The following is a 15289-nucleotide window of genomic DNA, read 5'->3' on the forward strand; positions in this document are numbered from 1 at the left end:
ACAGAGTTTGGTAGTTCCCACTTGTAGTTCATATTAAGCTTTTTGCTGTGCTGTGTGTTCTCATAGGCAGTTTTTTTTTTTTTTAAGATTTATTTATTTATGCATACAAGAGCTGGAGTACAGGCCAGAGATGCGGGAGGTGAGAGGACTCACCAGAGACAGTGGGAAACAACAGGCAGACTGACTGAAATACACTGCTGAGGGGAGCAGCAGGTGAGACAGGAGAGGTCTGCCTCACCATGTGGGTTTCTCCCTGGCTGGGGATTGAACTGGTGCTGCAGAGGCTGCGGATTTTTCATAGTGTGGTGCTTAATCCCTTGCACCACCAGGGAGGCCCACATAGGCATATTTTAAAACATTTCTATTGCTTCATCCAACTGTAGTTGAAATTGCTTTTTTTTTTTAAAGATTTATTTATTTATGCACACAAGAACTGGGGTACAGGCCAGAGGTGTGGAGGATGAAAGGATTCACCAGAGACAGAGTGGGGAACAGAACAGGCAGATTGACTGAAGTACACTGCTGAGGGGAGCAGTGGCGAGTCAGGAGAGGTCTGATGTGCCATGTGGGTAGCTCCCTGGCTGGGGATCAAAGTTGTGCTGCAGTGGCTGCAGATAGCTTCATAGGATAGCTTCATAGGTTGCGTCTTAACCCCTTGAGCCACGGGGAAGCCCTGAAATTACTTCTTTAATATAGTATGTTTGTAATTACAGTCAATAAAGCATTTTCTCACAGTCGCTTTTAATCCTTGCTACTGACAACTCTTAGACAAAGTAGTGTTTTTCTCTTCATTTAAAAAAAAATTTTAAAGTTTTTTTTATTTATGCGTAGAAGAATTGGGGTGTAGGCCAGAGGTGCACAGGGTGAGAGGATTCACCAGAGACAGAGTGGGGAGTAGAACAGGCAGATCTACTGAAATACACTGCTGAGGGGAGCAGTGGGAGAGGTCTATTGCACCTCATGTGGGTTAACTCCCTGGCCAGGGATGGAACTCAGGCTGCAGTGGCTGGTGACATCTTGCCCTCCTCTTCATTTTTTTTTTTAATTTATTTGTTTGTTCATTATTTATTTATTTATTTATGCAAGCACTGGGTACAGTCAGAAGCGCGGGAGGGTGAGAGAATTCACCAGAGCCAGAGCGGGGAGCAGAGCAGGCAGAAGGACCGAAGTACACTGCTGAGGGGAGCAGCGGGCGGCAGGAGAGGTCTACGTGCCATGTGGGACCCTCCTCTGGTGGCCGGGGAGCAGCCGGGGATCGAACTGGCGCTGCAGAGGCTGCAGGCAGCTTCGCAACCCAGCGCTCAACAGCTGCGCCACCTGGGAGGCCCTCCTCTTCATTTTTGACACAGCTTTGAAAGGTAAGCGTTTTGCTGAAGGCTCCGTAGCTGCCTGGTTGGAGAGCCCAGGTGGGTGTAAACATGGAACTTCTGACTCCAAGGCCCATGGGCACTTCTTAATACCAAAGGGCCTTGGAGTCCTGGGAGTTTCTTGGGTGCCAGAAACAATTTGGGAAACAAATTGTAGTTCCAGCTTTTTATTTCTTATATACCAAAGGCATTTTTTCACAAGGTTTGTGAAAGGAAAAAAAACATTGTAACACTGAAGATACCTAAGGAAATAAGTTTTAAGGACTGTCCTTTTATTTGTTTTTTTAAAGATTTATTTATTTAAGCATACAAGAACTGGGGTACAGGCCAGAAGGTGTGAGGGGTGGGAGGATTCGCCAGAGACAGTGGGGAACAGAACAGGCAGATTGACTGAAATACACTGCTGAGGAGAGCAGCGGGCGAGGCAGGAGGGGTCTGCTGCTCCATGTGGGTTGCTCCCTGGTGGGGGATTGAACTCATGCTGCAGTGGCTGTGAATGACTTCATAGCGTCTTAACCCCTTGTGCCACCAGGGAGGCCCTAAAGACAGTCCTTTTAATTGAAAATATTTGTGAAGATCTTGCTGACTTGGCACCTCAGAATGAACCAGAAAAAATATTCATTACAGATAGTGCTGGGAACCAGAGCGCCGGATCTTAGAATTTTGTTGGATTAAAATATTAATATTTTTAAATATATTAAAATAAGTTATTTTAGATTTGCATCTTCTGTGTGGTTGCTCTGTCAAAATTATTTCCCTGGTGTCTTTAGTTGGGTGAATCTGAAAGTTAGAGAAGTAGCTGAAGAATTGCATTTTGTATCATTTCACTTTATCCTCCAGGAAAGTTTAGCTCTAGAGGTCAGGAAAATAGGAATTGGGGTGAGTCCTTTTTGTCTTTTTAAATTTTTTAAAAAGATTTATTTTGCTTATTTATGCATACAAGAGCTGGTATGTAGGCCAGAGGTGGGGGGTGATGAGAGGATTCACCAGAGACAGAGTGAGGAACAGAACAGGCAGATCTACTGAAATACACTGCTGAGGGGAGCAGCGGATGAGACAGGAGAGGTCTGCTGTGCCATGTGGGTTAACTCTCTGGCCCTCTTGGTGATTGATAGCACTGAGACTTAACCCCTGTGCCACCAGGGAGGCCCTGGGTGAGTCCTTTTTTTTTTTTAAGATTCATTTATTTATTCATACAAGCACTGGGTACAGTCAGAAGCATGGGAGGGTGAGAGAATTCACCAGAGCCAGAGCGGGGAACAGAACAGGCAGACGGATGGAAGTACACTGCTGAGGGGAGCAGCGGGCGGCAGGAGAGGCCTGCGCGCCATGTGGGACCCTCGCCTGTGGCCGGGAATCAAACCTGCGCTGCAGAGGCTGCAGGCAGCTTCGCAACCCAACGCTCAACCACTGCGCCACCAGGGAAGGCCCAAGGGGTGAGTCCTTTTTAAAGGCTCATTCCCTTCAGGATAATTCCTCCCGCTTTGTTTTTGTGAAACACCCTGGATGGAGGATTCACCCCAGAAGATAGGTGAAGCCATGACCTGTCAGGTGTTGCCACTACACCTGTTCATTCTGTAAACATTTGTTCAGCCACATGTGCCAAACTGAGGTATGTTTCTTTTCTGATAGCAATTGCTTTGACCATCATGTTCTAATTATTGAGGGGTCAGAAAGATGGTTATTGCAACTCAAGCATAATGTTTTGTGGCTTAAACTTCTGTCATTCTTCATGATATTGGTGGACTGGTTTGGAGACCATACAAAAGAAACCTGATTCCTGTGTGTTAGAACATCCCAGACCACACAGAGGTCATGTTTAAAATCCTGATACTGGGCCTCCCTGGTGAATTCAATCCCCTGCCAGGGAACTGACCCACATGATGCAGCAGATCTCTCCTTTCTCTCCTGCTGCTCCCCTCAGCAGTGTATTTCAGTAGATCTGCCTGTTCTGTTCCCCACTCTGTCTCTGGTGGATCCTCTCACCCTGGCCTACACCCTAGTTCTTGTATGCATAAATAGATAAAAATCTTTTAAAAATAAAATCCTGATACGTCTTCCTTGGCTTCCTTTTTTCTTTTTTCTTTTTTGTTTTTGTTTTTTAAAGATTTATTTATTTCTGCATACAAGAGCTGGGGTACAGACCCGAGATGGTGGAGGGTGAGAGGATTCACCAGAAACAGAGCGGGGAACAGAACAGGCAGACTGACTGAATGAAACACACTGCTGAGGGGAGCACGGGCGAGACAGGAGAGGTCTGCCTCGCCATGTGGGTTTCTCCCTGGCTGGCCAGGGATGGAACTCGTGCTGCAGAGGCTGTGTATTGCTTCATAGTGTGGTTCTTAACCCCTTGCGCCACCAGGAGGCCCCTTGGCTTAGAGACTGGGCTGGTGAAAGCCAGGCTTTGCCTGTGTTCAGGTTTGAATAATAAACATGGCTGCAGGGCCAGCTTTGTGTGCATCCTTTTGCTCCTTTTGTTTAAAGTTGGATTGGTAGGGGCAGTGGAGTGTTGCATCTGGGTGGGTTTTCTGAACTTCTTGTCAGTAAAATCCTGCTGAAAATTTGTTCTTTGCTGAAAATCTTGAAAAGCTTCGGTTCACCTCAAAGTCTGCCAATGAGATGGATTCCCTGGTATTCAGGACCAGAGCAGCTCACGTGGATTACAGATCTGGGTTTATATAAAGATAAGGTAGTCTGGTTTTGTTACCCTGCAAAGGAGCATTGACTCCAATTTTTGGAACTTTACTTTGGTTCAGATAACTAGTACTCCTCCTCACTTTGCCCACCTGAATCAAGTAGTGTTGCTACCAAGTCCTAGACTAAGGGAGGAGGGCCTGGGAAGGAATAGAGTGCAGATGAAGGAATGTGGTGATCAAAGATAGTCACAGCCCAGGGAGTCCCTGCAGGAGTCCCTTCTTGGGACTCTCTCAGCAGTGAAGGAAAATCTTGTGAGGCAGTGTCTAGAGTAAGACACTCCCACCTTCCAAGTTTTAACTGTGAAGGCAGCACATAGAAATGCAGGACACTCGCTGAATGAAGACAGCTCTATTTCGGAGTGTTTCATTGTCTTTGAAGCACTTTTGGTGCACTCACATTTTGACACAATAAAATATTTTGTTCCCCTGGTGGAAGGGAAGTCTTCTGCTCCTAGTCTCTTTTTCAGATTGGTGTATTTGGTAGAGGTGCTCTGCATCCACTGTGGATGAACTTCAGTTGAGTCTTCAGCACTTTTCAGAGAATGGAGTTGGCATAGAGATGTCTTCAGTAATGGCAAAAGCGTTTATTTTTTTTTCCCTTTAAGCATCATACGAACTTATGCATTTATATACATTTTTATGCACTTACAAATTTATAATACTCAACCAATTCTACTGATGTATTTAACATCTTACTACATTTTCAAATGTGCAAAAGGTGACAGTGTCATGCCTGCATATACACCCTAGGTTCTGCCATTTTTTTTTTTAAAGATTTATTTATTTATGCCTGAAAGAGCTGGGGTACAGGTCAGAGGTGCAGGGGGGAGGGGTGAGAGGATTCACCAGAGATAGAGTGGGAAACAGAACAGGCAGATCTAATGAAATACACTGCTGAGGGGAGCAGCGGGCGAGACAGGAGAGGTTTGCTGCGCCATGTGGATCAGCTCCCTGGCTGGCCAGGGATGGAACTTATGTGATGCTGCAATTGCTGTGGATAGCTTCATAGAGCTGCGACTTAACCCCTTATGCCACCAGGGAAACCTGGTTCTGCCATTATTACTAGACCATACTTGGTTGTCACATGTGCTGCCCTCCATGTGTTCTATTTTTATGATAGATTTCAAAGTAAGTAGCAGTCTTCCCCCTCAATATAACTGGAGTTCAGTATTTATTTATAGTTCTTTTTTTCTTTGGAAGTTAGGCACAGATCTAAAGTATCCCATTTAGTCAGTTTTGATCACTGCATATACCCAAACCCCTACAAAGATGGAGACTGTGATATCCTAGAAAGCTCCCTTGGACCCAGATGTCCCCTGCATTATCTCTCAGAGGCAATCCCTGCTCTGAATTTTTTTCCCACCACTGGTTAGTTTTAACCTGTTCTGGCACTCCAGGTAGGTGAAGGCATTTCTGTTTTTTAATACTCCATATGTAGCCTGTAGGAGCCCTCTAGTCTGCGCTTCTATGTGCCTACATTGATCTCTTGGTGCTTCCTGACTTTCTGACACTCTAGTGTGACCATACTCCCCTAGTATAGGTCTTGTGTCAGTCTTTATACAATACCAGTTATACAAAACCTTTAATGAAAAGATTTTAGCCACCTGGATCCTTGGTTTAAGCTCTTTGTTGACTTAAAGTCTCCATATTTAGTATTTGCGGTAGAGGAAGAATGTAAGACAAGGAGGTAGTAAGTGTACAGTGAAGCACTGGCTGCTGACACAAGTTAGACTTGTAGGAAAGGAGTTTCTCCTTTTAAGGTGTGTAAAAGGGAATGGAACTTGTCTGCTGTATCCCTTACTGTCCCAACGTCCAGCCCAGGGCCTGCCATGAAGGGGGTGCATGCTGAGTACTCTTGAATAAATAAGTGTGGTTTTACACATCAGCCTTTGCTATCAAGTGGATGAGGTTCCAGCTTAGATGTGTCAAGGACCAGTAGATTTCTGAAGGCCAGCATCTTGTTAATTTAGGGTTGGTTTTCTGAGCATTGGTTTAATATTTATTTACTTATTTTTAAAGATATATTTTTGCATAGAAGAATTGGGGTGAAGGCCAGAGCTGGAGGTGGGCGTGAGAGGATTCACTAGAAACAGTGGGCAGATCTACTGAAATACACTGCTAAGGGGAGCTTGGGTGAAACAGGAGAGGTCTGCTATGCCATATGTGGGTTTGCTCCCTGACCAGACATCAAACTCAGGCCATCGTAGTGGGCCAACTTGGTGGAAGCACTGAGACATAACCCCTAGGCCACCAGGAAGGCCCAGGGTTTAATTTTTAGATGACCTGCCATGGCTGCGCTTTTGTGAGAGTGCTTACATTTACTGTGCATTTTCTCTTTATTTATGCATATAAGAATTGGGTTACAGGCCAGAAGGGGGGTGGGGGTGGGTGGCGGTGAGAAGATTCATCAGAGACAGTGGGGAACAGAACAGGCAGACTGACTGAAATGCACTGCTGAGGGGAGCAACGGTTGAGACAGGAGAGGTCTGCTTCACCATGTGGGTAGCTCCCTGTCTAGCCAGGGATCGAACTTGTGCTGCAGAGGCTGGGGATAGCTTCACAGTGCTGTGCTTAACCCCTTGCCCCACCAGGGAGGCCCTACTGTATATTTTCTTAAAAAACTATGTAGCTGTTCAAACATGTACAAATTCCAATGTAGCCTTCCCCCAGCTTTAACAGTTACCAACATTTTGCAGTCTCATCATCCTTCTCCCCTTCTTCACCTCAGTGAAGTATTTCACAGTAAGTAACAGTTCAGGACTTTCAGCTATTAACTACATAGCTAACATGTAAAGATATTCTTTTCCAGCACAACCACAATGGCATCACAGGAATATTCATTCTTAGCTGAATGTGTGATCATTCTTTAACACTGGGTGCACATTTGTATGCGATCACTCATCACAGGCCTCCCAGCCTGCTTGATAAAGATCTGTCTGTTGGTGGTAGAGATTGGTGCAATTTTTAAGGGTCTATGGAATTTGTGCTTCATGCTTCTTATAGGTTAACTTTAATTTTCTGTGTCCTCCCTTCACCCTCCCTTTTCAGATATTCCCCATTTGTAGGTATAGAAGAAAGTGCCAAAGAAACTTTTGGCCAGTGGGTGGACTGAACAGGCAGGGTTTCAGGCTCAGGTCTGTAGGGCACCCACCTGGTTACAGCACTGAGTGGCTCACTGAGTTGGCCTGTATAGTGAGTACCTGACCTGAGGGACTGGTCCTTCATTTCTTCCTACAAATAGCCTTCGACCACACCTGTCCCCTTGCCTGGATTTGTAGGAGCATTGCCTGCCACTATTCCAGCAATTAATCTACTTAGATTGAAGTGTAGCTCTTGTGTGGTTAGGTGAAATGGGTGGATTCCTCTATTCTCTGTTGTGTGGATGAAGTTAGGGTTTTTTTTTTAGATTAAATTTATTTATGCATACCAAGAACTAGGGTGTAAGCCGGGGTGCAGGGGGTTGGAGATTCACCAGAGACAGAGTGGGGAGCAGAACAGGCAGACTGATTGAAATGCACTGCTGAGGGGAGCAGGGGGTGAGACAGGAGAGGTCTGTTGCGCCATGAGGGCAGCTCCCTGGCCAGCCAGGGTTCGAACTCATGCTGCAGTGGCTGGCAATATGTTGATAGCACTGTCTTTAACCCCTGCGCCCCTAGGGAGGCCCCCTGCATGGAATATTTGTTGTTGTTTACTAGTTTGGAAGATTTCTGTGTGCAGAGTGGGAATTGAGTACATTGTAGTTTGCATGTTACTTAGAGTTTTAAAGCAGAGTTTGTCCTGAAGACTTGAACAGTCCAGCCTCAACTCTCCAGAGTTGTGTGATCACAGCTGCTGTTTCCAGTAACCCTAGATGGAGCTTGCCTCTCCAGTCAACAGATGCTTTTGGAGCCCTCCATTCCCTGCTTTCTTTCCCATCTTTCTTAGCCTCAGAGACGAGAGCGCTTCCCCCATTTTTCCTTCTCCAAGCACCAAGATTTTGCTAAGTATTTCTACTGTTAGCCAATTTATGAGACTTGTTGATACTCTTATGTTTTACTTATATAAAAATTGGCATGTTTTATATAAGAAACAACAAAAGAGGATAGAAAAGAAAGCAAAAATCATTGGAACCTGAAGTCAGACCTGGCTTCTAGAAACCAGCTGTTTTTTTTTTTTTTTTTTTTATAGAGGCATGTTTTATTTGTTTGTTTGTTTGTTTTGTTTATACAAAACCAGCTGTTTTGATTTTAGGGATTTTTTAGTTAGCTGTTTGTACCTTGACATGATGGTGATAACTTGGCATGATCATGGTTCTTTGGAAATAAAGATGTGTCCTGCTGTGTTAACAGGACTCCTCCATGAGACCACTGCTGTCTTTCATCCTGCTGAGTGTGTGGCTGCTAAAATTCATCCATCTATGAAATATTTGAAACTAAAAAGATTTTCTGATCTTATAGATAGAAGTATTGATAACACCAAGGAAATCTGTCACAGTTTGAAAAGATAAGCAAAAAAATTGATTTCCAGACACTACAGAAAAAGAAGTAAAAATGGTAAGAAACAATTTTTTTTTTAATCATAGACACAGTTCTTCATTCATATACAAAGATGTTTGTACTATTTCCCCCAAAGCATTTGATTCTGCAGTAGTCCCCTCTTATTCACACAGGGAGGTGTTCCGGGACCCCAGTGGATGTCCAAACCCATGAACAGTCTGAACTCCAGATAATCTTTTTTTCTTATTCATCATACCTATGATAAAGTTTAATGGCAAAGTTAGGCGCAGTACAAGATTAACAGTGTAACTAATAATTCCATCACAATGTCTGCCTCACCTCACATCGTAGGCACTGTGTCATCATGACATCACCACAAGGAGGAGCATTCAGTACAAAAAGATAGTTGAGACAGATTTTGAGAGACCACATTCACATGATTTGTATCACAGTCTACCATTATAATTGTTTTATTTCCTCACACTACTCAGAAAGGCACACAATTTAAAACATATGAATTGTTTATTCCTATATTTGTCTGTTTGAAATTTATGAGCCACAGTGGAATATGGGTAACTGAAAGTGCGGTAAGGAGGGACTGCTGTATAATCACTTTTCATTAGATTTGTTGAGTTACGAAATAATGCATGGTCTAACAATTCAAAGAAAGTATATTTGAAGCATAAAGTTATAAAACTAAAATATTCTGAAGTATAAAGTGAGTGCTCTTACTGCCTAGAGAAAGAATGACTCAGATTTGATTTTTTCTGTTCTGCAGACCTTCAGTTCATATAGTCTTATTTTCACATGAATAATGTAGTTTATTAATGATGTGTGCAGCTTAAAGGATATGTGGCAGATTGCACATATCTGTTGTTTTTAACCAAATTTTCACATTTTTAGCGTCCAATGCGAATTTTTGTGAATGATGATCGCCATGTGATGGCAAAGCATTCTTCTGTTTATCCGACCCAAGAGGAACTGGAGGCAGTTCAGAACATGGTGTCCCACACGGAACGAGCTCTCAAAGCTGTGTCTGACTGGATAGATGAGCAGGAAAAAGGCAGTGGTGAGCATGCTGAGTCTGAGAGCCTGGATATGCCCCCGGAGGATGAAACCAAAGAAGGAGCTGGGTATGCTTGAGGTTTGGTGGGATATCTTTTCGAGGGGAACAAGCCAGTGTAAGGGGAAGCATCTCCCCGCCCCCCCCCCGCATTTATTTCTCTGTTGTGTTTTTTTTCCCTAAGGATTTATTTATTTATGCATACAAGAACCAGGGTATAGGCCAGATGTGCGGGAGGGTGAGAAGATTCACCAGAGACAGTGGGGACAGAACAGGCAGACTGAAATACACTGCTGAGGGGAGTGGAGGGCGGGACAGGCGAGGTCTGCCATGCCATGTGGGAATGTCTCTGGCTGGCTGGGAATCAAACCTGTGCTGCAGAGGCTGCGGACAGCTTCACAGTGCTGCACTCAACCACCTGCGCCACCTGGGAGGCCATATTTATCTGTTTTCTTGAGTCATTGTTCATTTTTGTCTAGTAATTGGTTTCTCCCCTTGGGTGTAGTCCCCATATTTTCCCCATCACCCTAGCACCCATGAACCATCACCATAGTCCCTTGTGCTCTTCCCTCCCATTTTGACCCCTCTTCCTCCCTCTCCCTTGCTATATACCTCATCTTTATGTTCAGCTTGCAAGATTTAGGAGTATCTCCTTTTCTGAGAAGCTCTGCCCTTTTGGGGGGCCTCTGGGTTCTGGGTCCCTCACTGACTATTATTTGGACTGTCCTGCAGGGAGCAGAAGACAGAGCACATGACCAGGACCCTTCGAGGCGTAATGCGTGTAGGCCTTGTGGCGAAGGGCCTTCTACTCAAGGGGGACCTAGATCTGGAGCTGGTGCTGCTATGTAAAGAGAAGCCTACAACCGCCCTCCTGGACAAGGTGGCTGACAACCTGGCCATCCAGCTTACTGTGAGTTTTACTCCCGCTGGTCAGGGGAGGGTGGTTGTCAAGGAAGCAGTGGTCCCCTTACATGTGTTGTACTCATATCTTGTAAGGTAACAGGCAGGGTGCCATTGAGATTCTGTGGATAACAGTCGGCTTGCTGCAGTGGCATGCAGCAAGGACCCAGTGCCCACTGTATGCCAGACTGCATCATGTGAGGACTGCTCTGGGCCTGAACTTTATGTTTACTTTCCACTTGATGGGTGGGTGGGAGGATAGATGAATATAGTACAATTATTATCTTTCCCTGTGTGGTGCAGATCTCGGTGTAAACAGAAACTTAAAAAAACCCAATTTATTTGTCTTATTACAAAAGTATTGCCTGAATAACAGCCTGACATTTGTTAAGCATTCATTATGCCACAACCTAAGCCAGACATGCTCTTTACATGTTTAACTTCATCCTCATAAGGACCCTCTAAGGTAGGACTTGAGCATTGAAATATTTTGGAAGATACAACTGAAGTTCAGGGAACAGAGTCATTGACCTAGCACACCTGATTGGGGACCTCTGGGACTGCTGGCCCTCTGGATGTCATGGTCACATCCCATCTCCTCAGCCAGATTCACCCTGGATGTAGCACAAGAAGAAAGTAAAAACAACCAAGAAAAAAATCTCATTTTAGAGAGCATCATGTTACATATGACTGATAATTTGGGATTCTGGTCAGAGATCAGAATTGAAATTGTGGAGATAATGCTGTGAGTAGGTACTGCTGGAGATCTAGTTACGGTGAATCCCTAAACTTTCCTTTTTTAGGGATAAGTAATTTTTAAGTCAATGTTATTCTCATCATAAAAACTATAATTAAAGAAAACTAAGTTTGTATAAATACTTAGGAAGGGAATAACTTTTACACAGTCTTTTTTTTTTTTTTTTTTTAAGACTCATTTTTATTGACTTATGCATACAAGAACTGTGGTGTAGGCCAGAGGTGTGGGGGGTAAGAGGATTCACCAGAGATAAAGTGGGGAGCAGAACAGGCGGATCTACTGAAATACACTGCTGAGGGGAGCAGTGGGCAAGATGGGTGAGACAGGAGACGTCAGCTGTGCCATGTGGGTCATCTCCCTGGCTGGGGATCAAACTAATGCCGCAGTGGCTGGTGATAACGTGACAGCGCTGAGACTTTAACCCCTGTGCCACCAGGGAGGCCCCAAAGTCACTTTTTAAGGAAAGATATAAAGTGTATTTCATCAATTTAGGTTTTTTTTTTTTTTTAAAGATATATTTATTTATGCATACAAGAGCTGAGGTACAGGCCAGAGACGTGGGAGGTAAGGAGGATTCACTAGAGACAGAGCGGGGAACAGAACAGGCAGACTGACCAACGCACACCGCTGAGGGGAGTGAGCGGGTGAGTCAGGAGAGGTCTGCTGCGCCATGTGGGTTGCTCCCTGGCCAGCTTGGGATTGCTTCATAGTGTGGTACTTAACCCCTTACACCACCAGGGAGGCCCCCTTTTTGTTTGTTTGTTTGTTTGTTTTCAAAGAATTTTTTTTTTTTTTTAAGATTGATTTATTTATTTAGGGCTTCCCTGGTGGCGCAGCGGTTGAGCGCTGGGTTGCGAAGCTGCCCGCGGCCTCTGCCGTGCCGGTTCGATCCCTGGCTGCTCCCCGGCCACCGGAGGAGGGTCCCACATGGCGCGCAGACCTCTCCTGCCGCCCACTGCTCCCCTCAGCAATGTACTTCGGTCCTTCTGCCTGCTCTGCTCCCCGCTCTGACTCTAGTGAATTCTCTCACCCTCCCGTGCTTCTGACTGTATCCAGTGCATGTATAAACAAACAAACAAATAAATAAATAAAACATGCCTCTATTTAAAAAAAAAAAAGATTTATTTATTTATACAAGAATTGAGGTAGTGTCAGAGGCGCGGAGAGTGAGAGAATTCACCAGAGACAGAGCAGGGAGCAGAACAGGCAGACAGATGGAAGACACTGCTGAGGGGAGCAGCAGGCGAGGCAGGAGAGGTCTGCCGTGCCATGTGGGCTGCTCCCTGGTCGGCCGGGAATGGAACCCGCACTGCAGAGGCTGCAGTAGCTTCGCAGTGCGGCTCTCAACCCGCTGTACCACCGGGAAGGCCCCTAGTTTGGTGTTTTATCACTGGCATGATTTTGCCCTCTACTAGACATTTGGCAGAGTCTGGGGACAGTTTGCTTGCCACGGCATGGGAAGTGGGATGCTAGGCTGGAGATGTTGATAATCTTAATATAATTTGCAGGGCAGCCCCACAGATGAGAGAGATCTAGCCCATAGTGTCTCTGGTTTTAGGCACATAAACCCTAATTTAAATTTTTCAAAGTGCATTTATCCTCCCCCCAAAGTGATATTTGCTTTATTTTCAATAACAAAAGTCATAAAAGCTTGAGTTTTCTTCATTAGGGCATATAAACTGGTTTGGTATAAAGAAGGAAGCTGTTGTGAATATCCTAAGAGACAACCTCCATTTGCAGCAAGTATATACTTTAATCTGCATCAGATGATACCACCCCATTTCATCATGTACTTCTCATTCCATACTCTGATGGCTGCTCATCCAGTGTGGACATAGTGGTGGTGGGATGCCCAATCCGTGCTGGGCGTCGTGTTTTCTATGCATTGTCCACTTTTGAGCCCCCTTGTGCCTTGTGTGAGTCATGTCATGAAGTCCATTTCACAAATTTGAAAACAGAATGAACTAGTTGCCCAAGGTGATTGTCAGGTGACAGCATAAGCATTTGTACCTTGTCTCCTCCCACATCTTTAACTCCTACATTATAAAGCTCCCTGTGGGAATTACTTCTGTATGTAGTCAGTCACCTTTCTGGAGTACCTAGAAGTCCTGGCCAGCAGGAGGGAGGCCCTGCTGGGTCTAGATGGAGGGCCACATGACACCCTAAGAATTGACCTGTCTGCCACAATAACAGAGTTAAATTAAAGAATTGTTGAAGGCCTTGAGGAGAAAGTCTTTGAAAGTTGCATTTTCCTTTTTTAGGCTGTTACAGAAGACAAGTACGAAATCCTCCAATCTGTTGATGATGCTGCAATTGTGATAAAAAACACAAAAGAACCTCCATTGTCCTTGACCATCCACTTGACATCCCCTGTCGTCAGAGAAGAAATGGAGAAAGTATTAGCTGGAGGTAGGGAGACTGAGAAAGGCCAGCAGGCCTTTGGAAACTTGGTGATCTCTTACTACTCAAATGTGCTATTCAGTTTTAGACTACTATGATAAAAGCCTATCGGTGTAACTTTGACCACCTTTACTCTGAAACTGCATCTCCCGTTCAGTTTCAATACTTGGGAGCTTGACAAAACAGTTGCCCTAAAAGTGAGTAGCACTTTTCATAGAGAATTGCACCATAATATCATAATCCTTAAACTTTCTCATCAGTATTATACTTGATGTATCTATTGAGCCATTCTCTGGCCTTTCTTGGAAAAGTGTGTCCCTGATACTTTCATGGTTTTTAAATTACTAATGATAACCTGATGGTTTCTGCATGAACATCCAGTTGGAATTGTGTAGCTAGCTTCTGTTGCAGCAGAATGAGGGCTTCTTCGTCTTCACCCCTGTCCAATTTTATCAGCTGCAGTGAATGATATACAAGTCTGATACACAGTTTTGGATGAAGTTTTAAACAGTGTGCAATTATCGGAGCAAATCTTTGAACCTTAGGCCCTAATAATGCTTTCACAAATCAAAGTTCACCCAGGGCCCCTCATGCCTCTCTTCCATGGAGAATTTTTTTCATCACAAATCTCACACTATAAAGGAAAGGTAATAGACCAAGCTAATAGACCAAGTCACTGACACACAAATAGCAGAAACAACCCACACTCTGGTTTTGCTGCAGCATTGGCTCAAATTTAGGCCCTGTTGCTGGTCTTTGATGACCTTTGGTTCCAGTACATGATTCAGACTACCAGAGCCCTTCTAGTGTATCAATTTAGGGACGCTGGACCTTTGACCAACAGGACTCTCTCTGTCAAGGGCTGGGGCTAGGGCAGTCCCACCTAGTGGGCGGAAGGTGTTCCCATTTGCTGCAGATGCCTCAGGGGATGGCTGTTGTGGGAAGCTGAGAGGGAGTTTATTTCCACTCCCCCCATCTGTTTTTGTTTTTGTTTTTTCCTATTGGAATTTTTAGCATAGCTGATTTGTGGGGGAAGTAAGGTAATAGCCTTAGAAGATGGGATCTGCCTATCTGTCCCCTCCCCCATGTAATGATCCCTATTAGAATGCCTGCCCACTTTTTTGTATTTTGGAGGGGCCTCCAATTTTTACTACTTCTTCTGCAGGCAGAGTTAAATACTCTTTAACTTCTCCTTCCCTGGTCAAGGGTGGAGATGACTTGAGATTCTGGGAGCCTCAGCTGCCCTTTAGGAAGCTGCCACATCCCCTTTCCACCTGACAGAAACCCCTTGGTCAAACTGTGCCTTGTCTTCTTATTCCATCCATGAATAGAAACGCTATCAGTCAACGACCCCCCGGACGTTCTGGACAGGCAGAAATGCCTTGCTGCCTTGGCGTCCCTCCGACACGCCAAGTGGTTCCAGGTTTGCATTTTGTTCTTCTATTTGTCTTTTGGTAGAGAATTCCTAAGTTTTAACTTGGCTAACTTACACCATAAAGTTTCTGTAACATTGAAGGCTGCCGTGCCAAACTTAGCACCTGCAGTCTGCAGTTGCTAAATGAGCACGCATAAACAAATTTGACCCCCCCCCCCCCAAAGGAGGCTTGTGACTGAGTAGGTGGGCTGCTGCT

The 15289-nt window shown here is 44.7% G+C and overlaps 1 protein-coding gene across 1 annotated transcript in view; it reads left to right on the forward strand.

Moving 5' to 3' along the window:
• ILF3 (interleukin enhancer binding factor 3) overlaps positions 1–15289 on the forward strand; it is a gene marked incomplete at both ends in the record, with an annotated part of 32856 nt that overhangs the window by 6901 nt on the left and 10666 nt on the right. Inside the window, 4 exons of the mRNA XM_084249962.1 lie at positions 9442–9671; positions 10334–10511; positions 13520–13667; positions 14990–15081. Coding sequence (XP_084106088.1) covers positions 9442–9671; positions 10334–10511; positions 13520–13667; positions 14990–15081 — 648 coding nt within the window. The remainder of the gene's footprint in view (positions 1–9441; positions 9672–10333; positions 10512–13519; positions 13668–14989; positions 15082–15289) is intronic.

Source organism: Talpa europaea (genome assembly GCF_964194135.1).
Source record: "Talpa europaea genome assembly, chromosome: 12".
NCBI lineage: Eukaryota > Metazoa > Chordata > Mammalia > Eulipotyphla > Talpidae > Talpa > Talpa europaea.